Raw genomic sequence first — 25339 nt, forward strand, 5'->3', positions numbered from 1 at the left:
CCGCAACGAGTATGGAGTGTCTTTCCTTGATTTTTCTTCCTCTTACTCTTGATCTTGTCCCTCGCTGGTTTCTTAAGACCAAATTTGCAAGACTCGTAAGTTTTGTCAGTTTTGCTAATTTTCGCTCATAAATAGATCGCGTGAGGAGATTAGGCACAGGAAAACGTAAAGGTGTGTCAGTAATTTAAATCTCCACGTCAGAAAAATGAAAACACGAGAGGGAAATATTTAAAAAGAAGGTGATTATCAAAGGGAAATTATCGTGTGAGGAAGGATTTAGGAATTAATTCAGAGAGAGAGAGAGAGAGAGAGAGAGAGAGAGAGAGAGAGAGAGAGAGAGAGAGAGAGAGAGAGAGAGAGAGAGAGGATATTCACATTATTATTAGTCCATCGAGAGTGAGGTCGAATTATTATTGGCTCAGGAATAATGACTTTGACACACCAGCTGTGAAGGATTGATGGCTCGTTTATCACAGAGTAAGGACGTGTCGCCTCTCTAGATCAGACTCGCGGCCTTGTGGTCATTCAAACGCCAGCCACTCAATCACCTTAACCTGCCAATTAACAAGAATGAATCGGGTTCGTTCAGGGACGCGCCGTCTCTGTAAATCACATAAAAAAATAGTAGTTAATTTTATTTCTTATCTGTCTGTCTGTGTGTGTGTGTGTGTGTGTGTGTGTGTGTGTTGTGTGTGTGTGTGTGTGTGTGTGTGTGTGTGTGTGTTTCTCTTTCCTTTCTCTCTCTGATCTTCGTTTCTCTCTGTGGGTCTTTCTCTCCTCCCTTTCTCCCTCACTCTTCCTCTCTCTCTCTCTTTCTCTCTCTCTCTGTCTCTCTGACTCATCAATGCAAAAAAAAAAAAAGGATAAAAATTAGCGCCACAGTGACTGCCTGACTGCTGCGTGTCTATATATGAATTAGAGAAAAAAGAGAGAGCGTGTGTGAGAGAGAGAGTGAGTCAATCTTTCCCTTTATTTAGCTCACACCCAGATGAGTCAGTTCCTTAAAGATTACTTCGACCCCCTCCACCCTTTTCTCCCTCTCCCTCTCTCCTTCTCTCTCTTCCTCTCTAAGTCCGTACCGATAAAAATAAAGAGTGAAAATAAGAATATTCACCATCACCTCAAGCTGACGAATATGTTTACACAAGACTTTAACATCCTTTTAAGAGACAGCCACGAATATTCTCTCTCTCTCTCTCTCTCTCTCTCTCTCTCTCTCTCTCTCTCGTCTCTCTCTCTCCTCTCTCTCTCTCTCTCTCATCTCTCTCTCTCTCTCTCTCTCTCTCGCTGTAAGTCCCTCGCGTCTCATTTTTTCAAGGTGTGTTATTTTCGAGAAATACTACCTACTAATGACTTTTCTGACGCTTACCTGGCGGGTCGGGAAGTCACCTGTCGCCCCTCCCGCCAGGTAATGGGGTGAGAGGTGTGCAAGGGAGAGGAGAGAGAGAGAGAGAGGGGGAAAGTGAAAAAAGTGAGAAGAGAGGAAGGATAGAAGTGTGTCTATTAGATATCTGAATCACATTTTTCGACTTACAGAGAAAGAGAGAGAGAGAGAGAGAGAGAGAGAGAGAGAGTGTTTGTGTGTTAAGGGTGGAAAACACTCGTAACGTAAATGAACAGAAAAAACCGAATACTTTTCTTGGTATTTATAGTAGGATAATTATAGAAAATGGATTGCATAGAAAACGTAGCCTTGTTTTTTTTTTTGGGGGGGGTAGGGTCACTTTGGTAAAAAAAATTAGAGGAAGTCATGTTCTTGATAGTGACAACAATAGTGATGATAGTAATAGTGGTGATAATAACTACCTACAAACACTGAAAAAAATTGGAAAAGTAAATACTAGAATAAGAGTAATTCACCACCATCACCACCATCATCACTATCAATGATTCAAAGTGATGACAGTAGTAGTAATAGTGACAGTGATGACAATAGCTACCTTCGAATTATATATATAAAAAAAATAATGATAAAAACAAACACGAAGATAATAAACATCATGTCACCACCATCATCACCACAACCATCACCACCACCACCACCACCATCACCATCACTGTCACCAACTGTCAGCCGTTGAGTGATGGTGGCTGAGGATTAGTTTACTGCTGAGTCTTGCGAGCCAGTTGTGGTAGCAATGTAGGTTATGGAGGTGGTGGTGGTGGTGGTAGTAGTAGTGGTAGTAGTGGTGGTGGTGGTGGTGATAGAGATAGTGGTGATGGTAGTAGTAGTGGTGGCAATGGTGGTGGTTCATGATGGTGAAAGCTGACCTGAGAAAGAGAGAGAGAGAGAGAGAGAGAGAGAGAGAGAGAGAGAGAGAGAGAGAGAGAGAGAGAGAGAGAGAGAGAGAGAGAGAGATTGGCACGGAGTAACGTGTAACCAGATATGGGTGCCCCTTTGTCCATCTCTCTCTCTCTCTCTCTCTCTCTCTCTCTCTCTCTCTCTCTCTCTCTCTCTCTCTCTCTCTCTCTCTCTCCTTGATTGACGGGAGGGAAAGTAATGGAAAGGAAAAAGCGTGATAGAAATACGTGTACATAATACTTACATACAAGTACATGCATACATACGTACATACATACATACATACATACATACATGCACAAAATCGAATTAGATGAAGAAAATACATATAAATCTAAACAATATTATATGAAAAAGCGGTCGTTGTTGTTGTTGTTGTTGTTGTTGTTGTTGTTTGCCACCAAGTCAGGTAATGTTTGTATTGCATTTGAATGGCTGTAAGTTTGTCTGTCTGTCTGTCTGTCTGTCTGTTTGTCTGTTTATCTTACTGTTCTGGTGTTAGTATGGAGTTGATTTTTTTGCTCGTTTGTATGATGAAAATATAGTATTAAGTATTCTATTCATTTTTCGTGGTGTGGTGAGTATTCATATATATTATATTTACACTATTTTCTCTTGTTTTCTCTTCCTGTATCATCATCATCATCATCATCATCATCATCATCATCATCATCATCATCATCATTCATCATCATCATCTTCTCCATCATCATCATCACCATCACCATCATTATCTTCACCATCATCATCACTTTCATCATCATCATCATCATCTTCACCATCAACATCATCACTTAACTCTTTCCCTTCCTTTCCCTCAACAGTCAGTTAATGTTGTTTACGTTATTCGTTATCAGTTTCAATCTTGTTCTTTTCAGTGTTCAATGTTACCATCTCCTTGTTCACTATCAGAAATGTTCAATGTTATTCGTTCACATCATTTTCACTTTTTTGTTCAGTGTTTAGTGTTGACTTCATAAATTTCTTCTTCTTCTTTTTTTCTTGGTTTTTCTCAATGTTCTTCTTCCTCAGTGTTCTTCATCAATGTTCAATGTCATACTTTTCCTTACTCGTTCTCCCATTATTGTTATTCGATGTTATTTCAGTGTTATCCCTCTAACTGTTTCCTCCGTTTTCTTTAATGTGAATGAAGGTGACTGAAAGATACAAAACTTATAAAAATGTCCCTCTTATTTGTTACTCCCCCAACAGAATACAACATAGCTTCCAATTTTTGTTATCCTCTATGTTCAGTGTTATCACCTCCCTCGTTTTCCCATAATTATCAAGTGTTATCTCCATCCCTTATTTGTTCCTCCGTATAAGTTCAGTGTTGCCTTTTCCTATATTCGTAATTCCATATTTGTTTCTTGTTATCTTTATTGTTTCATTGTGTTTTCCATGATTGTTAAATGTTCTTTGTTATCTCTCTCTCTCTCTCTCTCTTTGTTCACTTTTTCCATTTATGTTCCATGTTTTCATTCTTTCGTCTCTTTTTATTCGTTCAGTGTTGTATTGTTTCATTATTTTCATCTTGTTTAATGTTCTATGTTATTTATGTTTCATTGTTTTGTGTTTTCTCTCTTTTTCATCTTCCATTTTCATCTATCTCCTTTTTCTTTGTTTTATGTACGCTTTGTTTTTCTACGCACCACGACCACCACCTTCATCATCATCATTATCGTCTTCATTTTTACCGCCATTATCATTCATTTCCTGCAACGTTTATCACCTATTATCACTTACAATGCTCCTCCTCCTCTTTCTTTCCCTCATACTCGTCTTCGTTCACAATCACTTCATCTCTCATCACATCACCTCACAGTCACACATTTCACCACAACTTCTTCATTACTCCCTTCATATCTCTACTTTACTTTATTTAACCACATCACCTCACCACCACTTCTTCCCACTCCGTTTTCTATTATATCCCCTTCACTTTCCTTTTCAACCAAGCACACCACCTTTCTCCCTTCACCACCTCCTATTTTCACGGTCTCTTCTCGCCTCCCGCAGGACAAATTGACGGTCTGGCGCCAACCTTCGCTAAGAAACCCGTGATCAAGCAAGAGGATGGAGGGAAGCACATCAAGTTCGAATGCCGCGTTATTGCTGATCCTCAACCGACCATCACCTGGTACCGAGATGGAGTCAAGGTGCAAGAGTCCGCCCGGTGCAAGGTGAGAATCCCAAGCTGTTTTTTTTATTTTTTTTATTTATTTATTTATTATTTTTTATTTTTTTATTTATTTTATTTTTTTACGTTGACTGGTGGACGGAACTCGAGTGATGGTCTCTTATTTTTTTTGGATAGAAGTCAAGTGATATTCTGCCCTCGTTTCTACTGTTTAGCGTCTTTCCTCGCTTTCAGTTCCTCTGATGACAAAATTCGAGTAAGATTTTTCTCTCCTTTCCACTGTTCAGTGTTTTTCTTCAGTCTTTTTCCTCTCGTGAACAAAAGTCGAGTAATATTCTCTTCTTATTTTTACTGTTTAGCATTTTTTCTTCGACCTGTAGTGACAAAACTGCGGTAAAATTCTCCTCTCTTGTCTACTGTTTGGCGTTTTTCCTAGATCTCATTTCCTTTAGTGAACAAAACTCGAGTAATATTCTCCTTTCATTTCCACTATTTAGCGTTTTTTCTCGCTCTCAATTCCTCTTCAGAAAAATTCTAGTAATATTCTCGTCACATTTGTACTGTTTAGCGGTTTTCCTCAGTCTCAGTCCCTGTTCTGCCAATAATCTGTCAGTTGCTCTGATCCTTCATTTCTTTAGTTTTGTACATAAAATAAGGGAAGCTGCAAGAAGTCATCAGTCCTACACGTGGCAGTCCATCAATGCTTATAACGTCACGAGATCAGAGGACTTCAGACTAGAAACATTAAGAAATAATAAGTAACAATAAGAAACATTAAGTACAATAGAAGTAAATGCAGAATATTATTTGACCTCTGACCACGACTATACTTGATGTTCTGGAAGTCATTACGTGCAAATAGGAATACATAGGGAATGCCAGAGGAAAAAAAAAGAGAATGCGTAGTGTGGTAGTGTTGTGGTGTGGTGTGGTTGTGGCGTATTTGGCGTGTGGCATGCACTACGCCACAGCCGCACCTGGGTCCTCTCACCACCTCGCTGTTTACACCTCCCCGAGAGTTCCCAGTAAATACATGGCTCACCTGGCGCCGATCACAGCCAGGGAAAAACCCTCCCTTGTCTTCCTGAAATCATAACACACCTGCGATCAAAGCACACCCGCACCCCACACCTGCTTGCCGCGCCCTGCACCCTTCACCCATCAATACACAGGTGACAGCCCGATGCGGCGCCGTCAAACACCTGTCACCTGTCAGGGCGCGCCACCTCACCACCTCGCGCCACGTGTCCTCAGGTGGTGACGGCTGTCAGTACACACGTCTACTAGGTGACGCGCGCCCCTAAGTGCTCCTGGCAGGTGAAGGCTGGCAACTTATTACTTTGTATCACCTGGAGGACTTGTGACGTCACGTCGCACACCTGTCCATCGCTTACCTTCCCTTCTATCACCTGTACAACTTACATCGTCACCTCACGCACACGTTTCCATTCCTCCACATTTCTTGAACCACTTGTATGAGTTTTGAGACTCACCCTTCACCTGTATATCATTCCACCTGACCCCATTCTGCCTCACTGACTAATCAAGCCAGCATCACACTCACAGATAATGAGGCAAATTTGGACCACCCTGTACACCTGACCGCCCCTCCTCCTTCTCCTCCGCACAGGTGATCATCGAGAAGGATGAGAAGTCATACTACGTAACGATGCCGCTGATGAACGTGACTGTGGAAGACGCCGGCAAGTACAAAGTGACGGCCAAGAACGAACTCGGGGAGAGCAGCGCCTCCATTAGTCTGAACTTTGACAGTGAGTCTCGCCTTACTGCTCCTCCCTCTCCTTCACCAGTCGTCTGTCTCTTCAGTCTCTTCTTCTCCTTTGCCTTGTGGAGAGCTCTGGAGTTGGGTGACGCTACTACTCTTCACTTCCGGTTTTTTTTTTTTTCTCTTTCTCTCTCCTCTCCTCTCTCCCTCTTTCTTTTTTTCATGTTCCTTTCTTTTTTTCTCTTTTACTCCATTCTTTTTTTCTCTCTCTCCTCTCTCCTTTCGTTTTCCATATTCCTTCTTCCTCTTCCCATCTTTTATACCATCATTTTCTTTCTCTCTTTTCTCTCTCTCCCTCTTTCTTTCTTCCTTGTCCCTTTTTTCTTTTCTCCTCTTTTTAAACGATTTTCTCTTCCAGCTACACGATGAGTTGTAAATTACGTAGTGAACTTGTTTTTTTCAGCTTCTCAGACCGGAGTATATTTACCTTTCATGTTCTGAATCTACATTTTGTGTCTCTTTTTCTTGAAGTCTCTAAATTTCCTCCTTTTTTCAAATGATCTCGTTCTATTCTTCAAGCTTCGGTCCTTCAATAACTTTCAATTATTAGTCTCACTTAAATCTACTTTATCTAGTTTTCATACGTCATCTGGACTACTTTTTTTCTCCACTTTATTGTCTCACTTCGTCTCTGTCTCACTTTAAAGTAGTCTCTCCCTCTCTCTCTTTTCTCCCTCGTGCTATTGCGGTAAAGTAAATATTTTCTTAAAAAGTCAACATTTCTTTCACTCCGGGATGTCAACAAGAATCTTTTGGTTTGCGACATTCCTTGGTCGTTTTGCTGCGCTCGTGTCTCGCAGCGCCCTTGCTCTCTCAGCCAAACACCTTCCCTTGCATTAAGTCTTTCACCTTCTAGTACTTCAGTAATTTTTAATAATTTCTACTGAGGAGCGGACTTTCTTCATCCATTCCTCGTTTTTTTTTTTTTTTTGTTAATATTTTTCTCTCGGATAAACTCGTGTAATTTTTTTTTTTTTTAATTAATTAAACTCCTAAGATTATGGCTTCTCGCCTTTTAAAAATCATGCTTCAGTTATTGATCAAACATAAGTACTTTCATGTGCTTAATGTATTAATTAGTTGGAGTGTAGAGTGGCTTAGCTTAAGACAACTGTTTGTAACTGTTAGCTATCTTGTAACTTTTCAGTGTTTCACTCACTCAGTAGTTCTTTCTAGTCATAATTAATAGATAATGATAACAACTTGACAAAAAAATCATTATTATAGTCTTGTCTATAGTCAGTAATCCTGAATGAATCACTAAGCTTTGTCTTGCATTGAAATTTAGTTGAGTAAAGACATAAATCAGAAGTAGGATAAATATTGCTGCATATGTATGTCCTTCTGTGTCCTACCATGTCCTACTATGTCCTACGCAATACCGCACTACGTCCTGTCTCCAGTGTCCTATGTCCTATATCCTAAGTGTCCTGCAACCTTCTGTCCTGTCTGTGTGAATGTCGCAAGGAAGTGAAGTGCTCATTTTGAGAGAAACTTGAATTATGTGTTTGGACTAATAGTTATGGCCTGTGTGTGTGTGTGTGTGTGTGTGTGTGTGTGTGTGTGTGTGTGTGTGTGTGTGTGTGTGTGTGTGTCTTCGTTTGTTGGTTCGTGTTCTCTCCCTTTCCTCTCATGGAGTCACTAGAGCATCTCACGCAGTCAGCAGTAACGCTTCACTTTCCTGGGCTGTTCTTCCTGAAGGTGGCAAGCTGCAGCCCTCCTTCATCTCCTCCCCGCTGTGTGCTCGTCCTGCCCGTGTGGGACTCCAACACTCATCACAAAATAACCAACTTAATAACACTCAAAATAACAACCCCTGACACTAACTCACCGTTTTCTTTGCGTACAATAAACAAAACAAAAACGACGTGTAACTTCTCTATTTCTAAACCAGGTAAGATCTTAAGATTAGACCGTAAACAAACACAAAACAGATTAAGGAAATACTAATTAAACATGGACACTTCAAGGCTAACAGAACAATAACAACTGCAATAACAACAATAACAAATACGCATCGCGGAAGACGTTCAATCCTACATAGCGGAAATATTTGATCGTCTTTTGTTTCACGGTGATGACAAAAGAGCGCCCCATTTTGTAAACATACAAGGACTTCACACTTACCGAAGATGTTTTATTTGATTTATTCGATTTTATTTCGGTTTTTCGTTCATTTCGTGATTTTTTTTCTACTTTTCTCTTTGTCTGCTATTATTCTTTTGATTCTCACTGTCCTTACCTTTTTTTCACTGTTTTTCTTCCGTTTTTTCTCCGTAATTCATGTATTTATTTATCTCATGTGTCTTTTTTTTATGAGTTAATTACATTGATTTTGTATTCTCACTATATTGAGATTTTTTTCATATTCTTAATATGTCATTGAATTGTGTTTATTTGTTAGATATTTATTGACGCTATTTTTTCTCACTTTTCTTCAGTTTTTAAGCATTTTTGTTCAATGAATTTATTATATAGATTTTTTATAATTTTCATTTTTTTTTTTTTTTTTTTTTTCATTTTTTGGGGGACCGAATGACATGAAGTCGCATACCAGAGGAAAACTATGCAAAGCAACAGAAATTATACGAACCCCAATCACTAGATAAATTATACGAAGCCCCATCATTAAATCCACACCTGACATTACCCACTACAACAAAACACTACCTGGTCTTCTCAAGGAGCTAAATTATCCCAGCTCAAACGGGTCCTTGAATCAATCCCTTTTCACTCCCATGACCACGAGCCCGGTGTTCCTCTGGGGCGCCTTCTGGTCCCTCTGATGAAGCAGGAGTGGCAGGTGTGAGGGAGACACTTGGTCAGGTGGCGGTAACATCTCAGGAATTAATGATGGTTTAATAACATCTGCATCTCTCATCAGCATCATTCTCTCTCTCTCTCTCTCTCTCTCTCTCTCTCTCTCTCTCTCTCTCTCTCTCTCTCTCTCTCTCTCTCTCTCTCTCTCTCTCTCTCTCTCTCTCTCTCTCTCTCTCTCTCTCTCTCTCTCTCTCTCTCTCTCTCTCTCTCTCTCTCTCTCTCTCTCTCTCTCTCTCTCTCTCTCTCTCTCTCTCGCTCTCGCTCTTGCTCTCTCTCATCACATCCATCATTGCGCCTTGTAATGCCTTTGTCTCAGTGTATCTAACCCTAAAATATCCTTCCTCCTCCTCCTCCTCCTCCTCCTGCTTCTCCTCCTCCTCCTGCTCCTTCTCCCGCTCCTGCTCCTCCTGCGCCTCCTCCTCCTGCGGCGCCTCCAGGTTCCTTTATGATGCTCACAGCTGATGATACGACATTGCCCAAGAAGGACGGAGTGAAACCCACCTTTACGGAGCGCCCCAGCATTAGACAGAGCGATGACGGCAACAGCGTGATATTCTCTTGCAAATGTGTTGGTGATCCTCCTCCGACGGTTGTGTGGTGAGTAGGACAGAGGGCAGATGGGTGAGGGAGCGGGTGGGAGAAATTTTGGCGGCTGGAAGGAGAGGTTATGGTAGGATGGTGGGGAGGACAGACTGGGAGATGGGTGGGGAGTGAGTGTGGAAGTTGGGATGGGTTGCGTAAGTTCATGTTTTTGTTTAAGTAATGGGTCAGGCAGTCAGACAAAGAGCCAATCCATCAGTTGGTCATTCATGCAGTCAGTCAGTTACTCATTTAGTTAGTCAGCTAGTCAAACTGGCAGTCAGTCAGTTGGTCAGTCAATCATTCATTCATTCATTCAGTCAGTCAGTCAGTCAGTCAGTCAGTCAGTCAGTCAGTCAGTCAGCAAATCAATCAATCAGTTACTCAGTCAGACAACGCACCAACTCACTAAGCCTACATACTCCTAACCACCACCACCACCACCACCACCACCACCTCCTCCTCCTTCAGGGAATTCAAGGGGAAGAAGGTGCGTGAGGATTCCCGCCACGTGATGAAGGTGGAGAAGGACGGCAAGGTCAACTACCTGGTGTCCATGACCATCACGTCTGTTACCAACGCGGACGAGGGCGAGTACAAGGCCATCGCTAGCAACAAGATCGGTGAGGGCGTGGCCACAATGAACCTTAACTTTGAGGGCAAGACTGAGGATGATAAGCCCAAGTGAGTAATGGTCTGGTTTCAAGTCCTTTTGGTGACTTTCTGTGACTTTGCTGTCTTTTTTTTCTGTTTTCTGTCTCGTTTCTCTTTTTGTGTTGTCAGTTCGTGTTTCTTTTTTTTTTCTCTCTTTCTCTGTTTTGTCTTATTCTTCTTGTTCTTTTTTTTTAATCCTTTTCTTTCTGTCCTCCTCCTCCTCCTCCTCCTCCTCCTCCTCCTCCTCCTCCTCCTCCTCCTCCTCCTCCTCCTCCTCCTCCTCCTCCTCCTCCCACAATACATTCTCTTCCTCCTCTTTCTCATCCTGTACCACTACATTGTAATCCTATTACTACTTCCTTTCCTACCTTTCCACCTCTTTCGTCCTCCTCTTCCAATCATAAATGGCAAAAATCCCACAAATCCAGCAATTCTAGGAAGTATTAACACACACCTCCTTCACGTTCTTCTGCAGGGTACCGGACGCAAGAGCCCCTCGGTTCCCCAAGAAGCCAGTAATCCGTCAGGAGGGAGACAAGTTGGTCATGGAGTGTGTGCTGGAGGCGAACCCGGAGCCTGAGATCACCTGGTTCAAGGGCACGGAGGTGAAACTCTTGAAAGTTCTTGAAGATTCTTGGTTTTGGGGCTCCTTTCTTCTCAGTGTCTTGGGTTTTCCTTTCTGTTTTTTTGTATTCTCATTTTATTTTGTCATTTTCTTGTTCTTAGTCTTGATCTTGGTCTTGTTTGGGGGTCTTTTCTATTTGTTTGTTAATGGTGGTGGTGTTCTTCTTGTTCTTTTTGTTCTTCCTGTTCTTAGTATTGTTATTCTTATTCTTATTACGGTTATTCTTATTCCTGTTCTTATTCTTCAGGTGTTATACTTCTGCCTGTTGTGGTGTGTCATTTTCTTCTTCAGTCTTTCTTTTCTCTCTTGTCTGTGATATTGCCTGTTGCTACTGTTGTTCTTATTCTGGTTATTCTTATTCCTATTCTTAATTCTTCAGGGGTTATATTTATCCTTGCTGTGTCGTGTAATTTTCTTCCTTAATCTTTCTTTCCTCTCTTGTCTGTGCTAAGTGTGGATTGTTGTGAAAATAGTGATAACTCTTATAGTACTTTCTGATCAAAGTTACACTGCAAATTATCAGTGTTGCATGGTATTTCCTTCCCTGCCAGCCACGATCAGAGTGAGGAGGGAGTAGCCTTCACCTTTACTGTTTTGCCCTTATTTCATTACAGCTTATCACAAACAGCCTTGCAATGTCCACCAGATTATTTGATGTCCTGTACTCCCTTTAGTGTTTGTTTGTCACTTCCCCACACTCAATTTTCACACCCTTCTTTCTTTTCTCCCCTCTTTAGCGTTCCTTCGTCACTCCCCCAGAATCCTTTCCCTAAACTCAAGTCTCACGCCATCTGTCTTTCTCTCCCCAATGGCCAGAGATCAGTTGATGTTTTGCCCTAGTAGGTGTTCATTTGTCATGTCCCTACTCTCTTCTCCCCACACTCAATTCTCACACCAGCCTTCTTTCTTTCCTCTTTCTCTCCCCCAGTGTTAACCAGATTTCTTGATGTTTATCCTCTATAGTCTTCCTTTGACACCTCCCCACTCTGTCTCCCCGCACCCAATTCCCACACCAATCTTCTTTCTCTTTTCTCCCCAATGTCCAGCAGACTTGTTGATGTTTATCCTTCTTTAGTATTCCTTTGTATCATCTCCCCACATTCCTCTCCCTGATCTCAGTCTCACCGCCCCTCTTTCTCTCCCCAATGTCTCCCCACAGACCATCAAGGAGCAGGGTCGTATTTCCATGTACAAGAAGATCTGTGAGCGCGACACGTACATAGTGTCTATAGTCATCTCTAAGCCGGAGGCGTCGGATGGCGGCCAGTGGAGGTGCAATGCCTTCAACCCACACGGAGACTCGAACGCAAACATTTCGCTGAACTTCGAGAGTGAGTACAATAATGGCTTTGGGTTTGTCTCGAGACCGCTGGTTCGTTCGTTTGGTTCTCCTTTATTATTTTTTTTCTCTTAGTCTTCTCTATATTACGATTATTCCTGTTGTTCTATCTCAGTCTGTCTATCTGTCTGTCTATTACTGTCATTCTCTGTCTGTACATCTTTCACCAGCTTTTACTATTTGTCTGATTCTGTAGTTATTTATCCTGCATCTTTCTCTCGTTTTCATCTTATTTCTTTCTTGGGTTTGTCTTTGTTTTTTTTTCCCCTTTTTTGTTCCTTGATCTTGTTTGTAATATTGTTTGTTTTGTTTCCCCCGTGCCCGCCTGTCCTCGTTCTCCTCCTCCTCCTCTTCCTCCTCCTCCTCCTCCTCCTTGTTATCATCCTCCCTGTGTCACTGTCCTTGTCTCACTGTCTCGTCTGAGTGCTTGAGAAAATTCCTTGTCTTGTCACTGTCCATCCGTTTTTTTTCCTATTGTCCTGTCCTTCTGTCACTGTCCTGTCTTCGTGTCCACTATCACTGTCCGTTGTCTTCGCTCTGCTGTCGTTTTGTCCTCGTCACTGCCTATGCGTCATTGTCGAAGTGTCCTCGTGCAAGTTGGTACTTTCCTAATAACCGACTTACTGTCCTTGTGTAGTCGTCCGTTATTCAGTCACTTTCCTCTTGTCCTTGTCCGTGCCACGATCGTGTTCTCGCCAATGTTCTCTTGCTTGTTCATTCATGGCATTGTCCTTGTTCTTGTCCGTCCTGTGTCCGTCCTTGTCCGTCCTGTCCTTGTCACTATACTGTCCGTCACTGTCCTCGTTCTTGTCCGTCCTGTGTCCGTTCTTGTCCGTCCTGTCCTCGTTACCGTGTTGTCCATCAGTGTCCTTGTCCTTGTCCTTGTCCGTCCTGTCCTTGTCTTTGTCCGTCCTGTCCTCGTCACCACTCGTGCTTGTCCTCGTCCGTGTCACTGTCCATATTCATCATTGTCCGTGGCATTAATCACATCCACTTACTGTCCTCGTGAACGTGTCACTTTCTTCCTTTGGTCACTGTCCTCGTCACTATGCCCTGCTCTCTTGGTCCGTGCGTCCGTGAGTGTCCTCGTGCACTGTCCTTGTCCTTTACCAGTGCCTGTCCGTGTCCTTAGTGAAGAATGTCCGTCCATCACTCCCTGGCCCTGTCCTCGTCTCTCCTGGTGCTCTGTCCATTGCTGTCCATTGTCCTCGTCCGTGATTCCTGGTCCTTGTGAGTGTCTGTCTCATGTCCGTCCATTGCCCTTGGCACTTCCCTTCTGCTTCCTCAGTTTTTTTTTTCTCAAGCACCTTTTTTCCTCCTCTTAAAAGGAAGAAGATTAAACCAATTTTACTCTTATTATTATTATTATTATTATTACCATTATTATTATTCTTGTTGTCCTTATTATTATTACTATTATTATTATTATTGTTATTATTATTTTATGCTTCCATTTCAGACTAATACATATTTTTTGGCATATTCATTCATTCATTCATTGCTTTTGTGCGTTATTCTTTTTTTTTCGTTTTTTTTTATTTTTTTGTTAACAGTGTGTCTCGATTTGTTTAGTTTTCCATAAGTTGCTTTTTTTTAGATTTTGTGGTTCTGTCGTTATGTATTTTGATTACGAAGGTTGTTTTTATTATTCGTATTGTTAGCGTTGTTATTACTTTTTTCCTTTTTTTTTTATTGCTATCGCTATTTTGGTTGTTTGTCGCTTTTTATCTGAGTTGATGGTGTTGATGGTGGTGATGTCGCTTTTTTTTTCTTTTTATGGGCCATTCGTATCTTTTTTTGTTTTGTTTTGTTTTGTTTCGTTTTGCTTCTAGTGTGTCATAACAGCAACGAGTGGTGAGGGGCGTGGCTTGGGCCGGGCTGTTGTCCTTGTCCTTACTCGCCTGTCCTTGTTCTGTCCGTCCCTCCCTGTGTCCGTCAGAACCACCCTACGTGCGTCTAGTCCCGTCTGTCCGTGATTTTGTCCTTGTCCTGTCCGTCCTTGTCCTTGTCTTTCCCCACGACTCCCTTTTATTGTCCTTGTGATCTTGTCCTCGTCCTCGTCAGCCTGTCCTTGTCCGTGTCTCTCCGTAGGGCTGTCCTTGATTCATCCCTCAGTCTGTCCGTGTGCCTGTCCATGTGCCTGTCCTTGTCCTTCTCCTCCTGTAGAACGGACAGGCGGATTGTCCTTGTGTCCGTCTGAAAACCCTTAAAAAGTCCTGTCCTGTGTGTGTTTCCCCGTGTGCGTCCGTCTGTCCGTAGAAGTGTCCGTGTGTCTGTACATGTGTAGGTCTGTCTGCTGATTCTTTTTCCCTGTAGTATAACCAACCAAAAGAGAGAGAAAAGAAAAGAAGCTATGCAGATAACTTGCCTTCCTGCAGGGTTCATTCACATTGCAATAAACGCTGCTGTAAGAAAGAGCTAGAGTTAGAGAAAAATATAACTTAATCCTCATACTTTAAAAAAAAATAATCTAGGTGAGTTACTGAGAATGAAAACTTAAATACCCACTCAAAAAAAAAAAAATAGCATCTAATTCTAGCATTCATTAAGACCCTTTTGATTTCTCCTGTTTACAAGTTTCCCTTTTTAAAATCCTCAAAATATTAGAAAGCATTAAACAAAGACTTCAATTGGTCTTAAGAGTCAGCAAATTTTAACCTTTCCACATAACCTTAGGACAAGACAAACTTTCTTTAGGTTTAGCTACAGGGACTCCTTGGCGTGTACAGGTGGCAAACGTCCGACACCTTCTGGAAAACGATATCTAAAGGTAATGTATGGATTAAAACTACTATTAAGGTGTTGTTTCTTTTCTTTACTAGTACTCTCGCGCCGTCCGGTGTCTCGTTTTCGCCAGCACGTCGTTTTCTGTCTCCCTTTTCGGGTCTTGCAGGTTCCTCGGTACTTTTTGTGTGTTTTCTCTAGGGTAGCGTGCTATAAATAGTCTTGAATAGCGGGTTAAATAAATAAATGAGGAGAAAGTACTAGATATCGTCATTTTTTTGTGAGATCGCGTATTTTTTTTCGCGAAGATCTCACCCGCGGCTAGTCAGATCGCCGGAGGATCTTTTGTGTCGCTTTTTTTGAGTGAAGAAGAAAAACGAAGCAAGCTGCAGGGACAAGCCTGTAGTGTAGAGTAGTGTTGAGTGCTTAGTGTAGGAGAGTGACGTGACGGAGAGTGAAACTTAGGAGAGTGAATCCTGGGGTAGTAAAACCATAGGAGACTTAAACGTAGGAAGAGTGGAGCGTGGTAGGAGAGATAAACCCAGTGGAATATAGGACAGTGGTTTAGTAGGAGAGTGGAGTCAAGTAAAGTCGTGTAAAGTCTTGTGAAGCCTTGTGAGGCCCCGTCACCGCCATGGCCAGTGGTGGGGCATCCCGGGGACACATCACTGTTGGTCATCTTGCTCGTGTTTAGAAAGTTTGGAGTTGCAGTGTCTCGTGTTAGTGTTGGTGGTGGTGTCTTGTCCCTCAGCGGTGGAGGTGCGAGGTCTAGCGGCGTAGTGTTACGTGTAGCAGCCCGGACGTGCACCCAAGGGGAACGTGTCACTCTCACGCCTTTCACACTTTGCAGAGGGCAAGATCGTACCGGAAGGATTCGCTCCCACCTTCCTGGACAAACCCTCAATCATCCCTAACGAAACGGGCACTATGATCACCATGAAGGTACGTCTTCGTATGCGTCCCCTGGCCATCCCTTGACCAGTGGTATATACTATCCCGTCTGTGTCCCGCGAGTGTGTGGTGTGACCGTGCCCCGTTCGTCCCTGCAGGTTCGTTGTAAGGCCAAGCCACAGCCCACAGTGGAGTGGTTCAAGAACGGCGAGCTGGTGATCGCAGGAAAGCGTCTGGTCGTGAGGGAACACAAAGTCAGCTCCGAGATGTTTGAGTACTCGTGTATCGTGAAGGTAAGAGGCACACTGCACCGCCCCTCCCTCCGTAGCTCCTAAGACTCCCTGTGTTCTGGGAATGAGGGTTGCATACAGGTCTGGAATGCCCGCCCTGGGGAGCTCCTCGTCTGCATGGAATGACGGCCGTATTGGGAATGAGGGCCGTCGAGCGGTGTTTGGCTTGGACGCATGTTTAGTGGGCCGGTCTCCGTGTGAGAGGCCGTAGGAGTTGTTCTGCAAGTTATTTCGTCTCTTATTTTCTTCCCTCGCTCCTAGAATGACGTATAAAGATGAAGAGTAACAGTAAAGATCGCAGGTGTCCTCAGAGTATCTAAGTGGTCATTCTTGGAGCGTGCAGAGGACAGAGACGCAGACACGATGCATTATCACACCCCAGACAGATGTTAGTCAGTCCTTCCTTTTTAAACTTTTGTCTTTTTTACAGTGACTGTTTTACTTTTTTTTTATAATTAGAAATACCTTTTAGTACCTCATGTCCACACCTGTACAGATGCACACGCCACGACCTTCCCCACACAGTTAGTAGTTCCTCTTCCTCTTCCTTCTCCTCCTAGTGTTACAGTAAGGAATGCTCATCCGTTCCTACTTTCAGATCCTCAGGAATGACACATAATCTCCACAGGTTCTCCACTATGACTGAAAATTCTGAGCCACGATAAATTAAAAGATACCACATAAAAACCACAGGATCCTCGCGGTATTGTGAAGGTGACGGACTCAGCCTCGCCTCACCTGAGCAAAGTGACGAGTACTGAAATGACTCACCAGATGTAATACTGAACTCACTCACTGACTCAAGCTGAACCTGTAGTTTGAAATTTATTTAAACTGACTTCACGAGCAACTCATTGACTCACGGACAGTTGAAGACTCACTTAATAATACTGAAGAAAGTAGATTCACTGACTCATCCGACCTTGTTTGGCTTGACGAGTGACGTGATCGGGAGGCGAAGCGCGTCACGTCCACGTCACCTTCATAATATCTCTAAATCAACATAAACTTAACCAAGAAGAGTTGAAGGAACCTGCTGCCGCCTCGCCCTGCCCTTCTCCTGTCTCTGTGTGTCTGTGTGTGTGTCTGTCATTGGGCTTCCTTCACTGGACCGCCATGACTTGCAGTACAGTAGTCATTCTGAATTGCCGAAGGTTAACGAATGGATTTGTCAACTTCAGCTTGTCAGCCTGATTTAGTGAAGACTTTCTTTGGCCTCTGAATGGAAGTAGTTGTACATCTGCATGCACTGCCCTCCCTTCCAGCCCTTCCAGCCACTCCAGCCCTTCCCGCCCTGCCCCTCACGCCCCTTTCTGCCTTTCCCTGCGTGGCTGCGTCAGGGTCAAGACTCGTTCCTGAAGGCGCTGTAGGTGTATCCGGTCTGCTTCGGGCGCTGTTACCTCCCTCTTCCCACGTCCTCCCGCAGCTCCAAGATGTCCGCTGATATGGACATCACCCCCTGCCCACCACTCCTCACGCTGCACTTCCTCCTTCTATCTGTCTCTCTCTCTTCCCTTTCTCCTTGTCATACACCCTGCCCTCCCCCGACCCCTGACACCTTGCCGGAGCCCCCGCTGACCTGTTACCGACTCAGGACCCGTGTGCCGATGACGCCGGGAAGTACAAGTGCATAGCGATGAACCACTTCGGGGAGGCCACCGCCAACGTGAATCTGAACATCGAGGCCGAGCCGGAGCCGAAGGGCCAGGCGCCGGTGTTCGTGGAGAAGCCAACCATCAAGTTCGAGGAGAAGGCGGGACGAGTGTTGATGGAGGCGCTGGTGCGCGCTGACCCCAAGCCCACCTCCACCTGGAGCAAGAACGGCAAGCAGCTGGACGCCTCGCGGGTCACTGCCACCGTCACGCTCGAGAAGGAGGAGCTGTACCGCATCCGTCTGGTCCTGCGGGTAACATCGGCACTCTACTCCTCATCCCTCTGCAGCTCCTCGCCTCCCGCGCCTTACAACCTCCGCTGCCGCTGCCTGCCTCTTTTCCCTCCTGCTGCTGTCTGGCTGCGGCTCCTGCTGCTGCTGCTGCTGCTGCTGCTGCTGCTTGCTCGTTTCCGCCTCCTTAAACTGTGCCTGGCTTACGCTGTGCTTGTTCTTGACACTCACGGTGGTGATAATGGTATTCCGTTTCAGCCGCCAGTCTAGACCCTACGACACTAACACCCCGCGAGAGGTGTTGCCGTTGAAGGCAATGAGAAAGTCTCGGGCAGGCCGAGGCTCCAGGCTCCAGCGAGGCACTGAGACCGCCACTTGGACAGCCTCCTCGCCTTCCACTCACGAGACGCTTCTCATTTTCTTCCTCACGTCCTTGGATTACAAGATAACGATTCACTAGCATAGCCCGAGACTCACTAAACACTGGCCACCCCCAAGCAGCAACCTCACGGTCGCCTGTACCTCATACTCTCCCTCACGTCTCTTTGGGTTCCGATAATCTTCCACTAGTTGAGTGCGACACCCACTAAACACTTCACCTCAACAAGCAGTGCCTCACCGTCGCCGCCACCTTCATAACCGCCCGTACTAGCGGTCCACCACCCACATCTTGTAACTCAACCGTAACACAACTCCAAGTACAACTGACACAACCCTTTGCACCCAACCCCAAGAGAAAAGAGATTCGATGATGCCACAACTAAATATATATTATACTCACTTACACGAGGTAGATTATGAAGTAAACAAGCACATGCTGTTGCACTTAATACTCACCAACAAACCATGATATATTCCAAGGCCCTTTCACTCTCCTTTTTCTTCCTCTTCTTCTTCCACACCTTCAGCGCCCCCTCCCAAAAAAAGAAACACATTGGGTAAATAAAGACGTCGTGTGATTAAATAAAACACAAATTGCTCATTCCCACGAGTAATTTCTTAGTAGCTCATAAAGCAAAGAGTTAATTACAATTACAATCACTTTCACTTCAAAACGACTGTCTTTCCTCACGGTTGCATCTTGTATTCAGACTCAAACACAGTCAGACCTTGCGTCATAGATCAGCACAGTCTCCCCCTGCTCCTGCACTGATAGCTGGATTGATGTCCTACATGTCGTTTTCTTCCACTCCTGCAGAAGCCACAGCCGACTGATGGAGGCGTGTACAAGTGTAACATTAAGAACGAATTTGGGGAACTCAACGCCAACCTCAACCTCAACATTGAAGGTAAGAAGGAAAAGAAAAAAATATATATAGAATTACAGTAATTTTCTTAAACATCCTTGTATTACCTCAACATTTGTTTATTATTTATTTTTTCTTCTTTACGTTTGTCAGTATTCACCGTTATTTTCTTGCATTTATTATCTTTGCATTATGTTTTCATCTAGTATGTTGATCACTCCTGGAAAACACAGCAAATTCTTATCTCTGTATTTGGTTCTCTGTCTATTTTTGCCTAAGACTATTGTAACTACAGGCAGGTCGGGATAGGTGGGATTCAGACCCTTTGTTAAACATCACGGAGGTTGTCCTTTGTTCATTTAGTTTAGGACACTTCCCTGCTGTTTACCAGTGGGTCTGAATCCTACCTATCACTACTTATCTATGGTAACAATATTTCTTGCTTATCATTATCTCATCTCCGTCAAATTCTCTGTCGTCTTTGCCTTCCACCATTCCTTTTTTAGTCTCGATGACACAGGCGACTTAAGATAAAGATTTCTCCTAAGTCTTTATGACAACATCTTTAAGGAAAAAGAAACAAAGAATAGAAAAAAAAAATCGTGTTCACTGCACTACTAATTCTTACGTCTGGCATACCATCCCCAACCACATCTTGATCCTAATCTTGCTTCTCTCCCCAGTGGCGCCCACCATCAAGAGGCAGCCCAAGGTGATCTCCATCATTAACCGGCGTGTCCTGATCGAGTGCGTCATCATGTCCACCTCCAAGCCCGCCTGCAACTGGTTCAGGGACACCACCAAGGTCAAACTGGACACCCGCCACTGCATCAACATCAACGAGGTGAGTGCCCGTTAGCAGTGAAGGCAGTTAGCGGTAGCGGTGGTTGGTGAGTGCGAGAGATGAGGAGTCAAGTGAAGAGGTGGGAAGAGAATAAAGAGATGGTTTTGTTGTCTTATTTTGGCAACTTTCAACAGGCTTTAGTAGAAGATATTGGAGTTGTTGTTGTTGTTTTGTTATTCTAATGATAGTTCAACGAGAATTTTGTATTATCAATAGGGAAAGTACCCAAGAGAATCTCACTTATAATTTGTGTGGCTTTTGGAAATGATACCAGTGAGGAAACCCAAAATTGTTTAAGATTACAAGCCTAAATGATGTTGTAGAAGTGATAGAAAGACTGCACAATAATAGAGAAAAGTCTTGTAGGTGAAGATAGAAGAGATGGAGAATGGAATGAATATACAGGAGACTGAAGGGATAGAAATATAGTAAGAGAAAGTAAGAGGGAGCTCATTCTATCAACCACCTCTTAGAACTTAATCTCTCTCGTTGCTTACGTTACCGTGGCGTTCCGCAGGAGAGTGAGGGCAAGTACGTGGTGCAGATGGAGATGATCAGGGCGGAGAGGACTGACTGCGGTAGCTACAAACTCGTGGCCAAGAACGAGAAGGGAGAGACAACATCCAACACGGTGGAGCTCACGGAGATTATGCTGGAAGAGGTAAGGGGCACAGAGAGCGAGGAAGAGGGATGGGGGACGAGGTAAGACTATGCTGGAAGAGGTAAAGGGGAGAGGGGGAGAAGAACGGATGAAGGAAAGTATAGAAGGAAGCAAATGTGAAGTTGAACAGCGAGAAAAAAACGCTGAAGGAAAGGATGGAAGGGAACTAAAGTGAAGCAGAACAATTTGAAATGGAAGTATAAAAGGAAAGATGTGAAACAGAACATTGAGAAAAAGAGATGGAAGAAAGGATCGAAGGAAATAGATAGTTTGAAATGCAAGAAAGATAGATAAGTGGTAGGGAAGACATATTATAAAAAGTCATTGAATTAAAAACTACTGCAGTCATTTTAGATCTATTAGAGTCCACTAGAAGCCAAGTTTTTATTAATCTTTTTTAGCTTGGGACTATTTTTCAGATTTCTTTTTTCAGAGACTAATGATAACAGACATTCGAACATGGTATCAAATCAGACAGGACAGACACAGAAACGACAAAATGGAGAGGCTGAAGGGAAACCGTAATAAAAGTAGTATGTTATTTGATATGTCACATTATATCACACTAATATTTTCAGAAACTAATGATAACAGACACTTGAACACGGTATAAAATCAGACGCATACAGACACAGACACAATGAAGTGGAGAACCTGAGAAGCGACAATGATAGTAGTGATATCATTCTGTTTTATGCATCACATTTTTTCTAATATTTTATCTTCTTTTCTCTCTCTCCCTCTCTCTGCATCCTGTGGCGCCCCATCAATAGAAGAAGGTAAGCCCCGCCAACATGCACCTTTTGAATTGACTGGTTAAAATACTCCGTCAGTTTTCATAGAATTTTTTTTTTCTTTCAATTTTTATGATACCTTAATCAGTCAAAAGTTTTGGTACCGTAATGTAGCGTAAATATTCTAATAGTTTTTTTCATGTAGTTAGATGTAAAGAAATGTAAATAAGTAAAAGGTGAGAGTGCTACTTGTTTAAGGTGTTTTGTTGGAGTGAAAGTCGTAAAGTTTCTTAAAATGTCACCTAAATATCCCTTCTAAAGCTGATCACCATTGTTTTTTCTTTCCCCTCCTCCCGCTGTTCACCTCAATATGACTCCCAGTAAAATCTTGCAAACTCCCTAATGCACGATTATAAAAGATGAATAAATAAATGAAAAATGACCTTACACTCTCCTTCTCTTTCCGAACTCACAATAAATCTAATATGGAGACAAAAGCAAATTATTTCAACTTTCTCAATAACTCATGTAAACTTTGCAACTCTTAGTCATCACTGCTGCTCGGGTTGCCAAAGAAAACGACGCCCTGCTTTGTATCTACTGGAGCTCCTGAGTGTTTGTTGTTTGAGTCTTACCAGTGAGTGAAGGAGGAGGAAGAGTTGAGGTCGTGCAAAACATGAAACTCTAAAGTGGGTCTGATGCATCTTGATATGAGGCGCCTTCTCGTTATATGTGAATCACTGTAGAGAATAACAATGCCGTAGAAAGCTAAGTATAAGAGGCATTTTTTTTTTATCTCTCATTCTCCAGATAATATGCATGTCAATAAAGTTAACTCAGTTCTTACTGCACAGTATTCCTTTAGAAAAACCATTGGCAGTGAAAGTAAAATAGGGAAAAAAAAATAATTGAACAGTTACATGGTTTTCTTTTTCTTTTTAAGAGATCATTTGTTAAAGAAAAGAAATGAACTAGAATCAAAAGGCAAGAATTTAACGGCTTTATAAATTTAGCATCACCAGACTAGCCATTCCAAACTAGAAATCGATGCATCAGGTTTGCTTTAAGTTTCCTGGTAAACCTTTGCAGCTAAAGTCCCACACCTGTGGTTAAATAACTCGTGCCCCTCTGTGCCACCCCACCTGTGTCCCTAAATCCAAATTAAAAATGACATAATACGAAGCTGATCAATAAAAACCAATAAATCTGTACATCTCCAATACAAACCAAATCAAACCAAAATCATAACTTAAAAAAAAAAAACATTAAATTATAAACTTTTTATGAACTTTCTACATCAAATCTTCCCCCTTCCATGAAAACTCACAAAAAAAAAAAAAATTATAATCCTGATCAAACTCCTTCCAAATTATACCCATCCAATTCACATATCGTTCAAATTTCTACATACGGCTCAAAATTATACGTACAGAATTACACTCCCCAAAAAATACATAATCATACCTTTAAACAAAATGCGTTAAAACTTTTTTTAAACGAGAGAAAGAAAGCGATTTTTTCTTTACTATTTTTTTGTATTTTTGTCACTGAGCATCAACATAATGATACAATTGCATGACCAGGAGGAAGAGGAAGAAGAATCAGAAGAGGAAGAGGAGGAGGAGGAGGAGGAGGAGGAGGAAGAAGAAGAGGAAGAAAGCGATGAAACTGTAATGGAAAAGAAAGAGGAGGAGGAAGAATCAGAGGAAGATGTTTCAATGGAAGAAACGGAAGATGAAAAGACGAAAAAGAAGAAAGAGGAAGAGAAAAAGAAATTAGAGGAAAAGAAGAAGGAAGAAGAGAAAAAGAAGAAGGAAGAGGAGAAAAAGAAACAGGAAGAGAAAAAGAAACAGGAGGAAGAGAAAAAGAAAGTAGAAGAGAAGAAGAAACAAGAAGAAAAGAAGAAACAGGAAGAAGAGAAAAAGAAAATCGAGGAAAAGAAGAAAGTAGAGGAGAAGAAGAAACAGGAGGAAGAAAAGAAGAAAGTAGAGGAGAAGAAGAAACAGGAGGAAGAAAAGAAGAAAGTAGAGGAGAAAAAGAAACAAGAGGAAGAAAAGAAGAAAGTAGAGGAGAAAAAGAAACAAGAGGAAGAAAAGAAGAAAGTAGAGGAGAAAAAGAAACAAGAGGAAGAAAAGAAGAAAGTAGAGGAGAAAAAGAAAATAGAAGAGAAAAAGAAGCAGGAGGAAGAGAAGAAGAAAGTAGTAGAGAAGAAAAAGATTGAGGAGGAGAAGAAGAAAGTAGAAGAGAAAAAGAAAATCGAAGAGAAGAAAAAGGTAGAGGAAGAGAAGAAGAAAGTAGAGGAAAAGAAAAAGGTAGAGGAAGAGAAGAAGAAAGTGGAAGAGAAGAAAAAGGTAGAGGAAGAGAAGAAGAAAGTGGAAGAGAAGAAAAAGGTAGAGGAAGAGAAGAAGAAAGTGGAAGAGAAGAAAAAGGTAGAGGAAGAGAAGAAGAAAGTAGAAGAGAAGAAAAAAGTAGAGGAAAAGAAGAAGGTTGAGGAGGAAAAGAAAAAGGTAGAGGAAAAGAAGAAGATTGAGGAGGAAAAGAAGAAAGTAGAAGAGAAGAGGAAGACCAGCCTCACCACGAAGAAGGTGGGAGACACAGTAACGCGCTGACGCTACGACGCCCTTATTTATAGCCAAGCCCCTCGCTGCCTCGCATCATTGCTAAACACTTCCAGCTGCTGCAACTCATTTCAAAGATTGCACCTGTTTCTTCCGGCTGCCTCTGTTGCTCTTCTACTACCGCTGTTTTTTATTTGATTTCCTGGTTTACTTTCTTATTTTATTTTGCTTTTTTTGACGGCAGAAAATAAGCCACTTTATTTTTCCTGGACGCTAATGATTCACTGGGAAAAGACTGGAGAAGACGCCTTATGATTTGCCTATTTTCTCTCTTTTTTTATGATTTCGCTTGTGCTGCCAATCGCTCGACCAAGAAAACATAAGGAAACCGGAAAAAAAATCTTCAGCGCTTCTTTCGTTTTATAGTTTCACCGGAATGCAACGAAATAACGAAGTAGACGGTTTTTTTTAACAAGACCACTCACACTACCACCACCACCACCACCACCACTGTCACTACCACCACCACCACCACCACAAGGCGCCATTCACAACCAATTCAAGCACCAAACATCTACTGTAAAGCCCACCAATTCCATCACCTCCCTTTGTATCCCTTCACCCGTTCCTTTGAAGTATGTATTGATTCCCTGATCTCCTTTATCTTTGTCTACCCTGCCCCTCACTCGTTCCACTTTCACGTTACTTTATCAATCCCTTTGCATCCTTTCACTTCATTCCTAACTAATCATTCCACGTCCTCAGACAGGTTTCTCATTCCTTGGTATTACTGTATTGTCACGCTCATCCTTCAGTTTATCACCCATTTTTACTCCATTGCCAACTAAAATGTATGAAAATAATGTATAGTTTTTTTTATATTATCTCACATTCTTGTATTGTTACACTCTCCTCTGTTTATCACACTCACTCACTCACGAACTAAAGAAAGGTATTAAAAACTTCCACTTTCGCTTGTTATCACACTAAACCAGATGTAGTGTGATGCTAATCTGACACACAGACGAACTACCTGAGTGCCTCGTAAACACCCACTCACACCCACCTAACACAACATAACCAATTACTTTCTTGGATCTATATACTTAAAAAAAAAAAAAAAAAAACATGATTGAGGCATTTTCATAACACCTCTTTTCTGACTAAAAACTAATTCTCTCCGTTTTCTGTTTCTCTTTTACAGGTAAGCGAAAAATGGATCCTGGTTTGGTAAATATGCCCTCCCTTTGACCTCCCCGCTGT

The 25339-nt window shown here is 42.5% G+C and overlaps 1 protein-coding gene across 26 annotated transcripts in view; it reads left to right on the top strand.

Moving 5' to 3' along the window:
- The window catches only part of LOC135088863 (twitchin-like), a 164509-nt gene that overhangs the window by 26900 nt on the left and 112270 nt on the right, over positions 1–25339 (top strand). For 23 of the 26 annotated variants that reach the window (XM_063983893.1, XM_063983896.1, XM_063983905.1 and 20 more), the window contains exons 4-16: positions 4322–4485; positions 6073–6214; positions 9486–9645; positions 10099–10311; positions 10757–10886; positions 12066–12237; positions 15820–15911; positions 16019–16153; positions 17745–18056; positions 19231–19321; positions 19963–20123; positions 20641–20784; positions 23138–24103. In XM_063983893.1, coding sequence (XP_063839963.1) covers positions 4322–4485; positions 6073–6214; positions 9486–9645; positions 10099–10311; positions 10757–10886; positions 12066–12237; positions 15820–15911; positions 16019–16153; positions 17745–18056; positions 19231–19321; positions 19963–20123; positions 20641–20784; positions 23138–24103 — 2882 coding nt within the window. The remainder of the gene's footprint in view (positions 1–4321; positions 4486–6072; positions 6215–9485; positions 9646–10098; positions 10312–10756; positions 10887–12065; positions 12238–15819; positions 15912–16018; positions 16154–17744; positions 18057–19230; positions 19322–19962; positions 20124–20640; positions 20785–23137; positions 24104–25339) is intronic. The other 3 variants (XM_063983895.1, XM_063983897.1, XM_063983901.1) reach the window with 3 other exon arrangements.

This window comes from Scylla paramamosain, chromosome 32 (assembly GCF_035594125.1).
Source record: "Scylla paramamosain isolate STU-SP2022 chromosome 32, ASM3559412v1, whole genome shotgun sequence".
Lineage (NCBI taxonomy): Eukaryota > Metazoa > Arthropoda > Malacostraca > Decapoda > Portunidae > Scylla > Scylla paramamosain.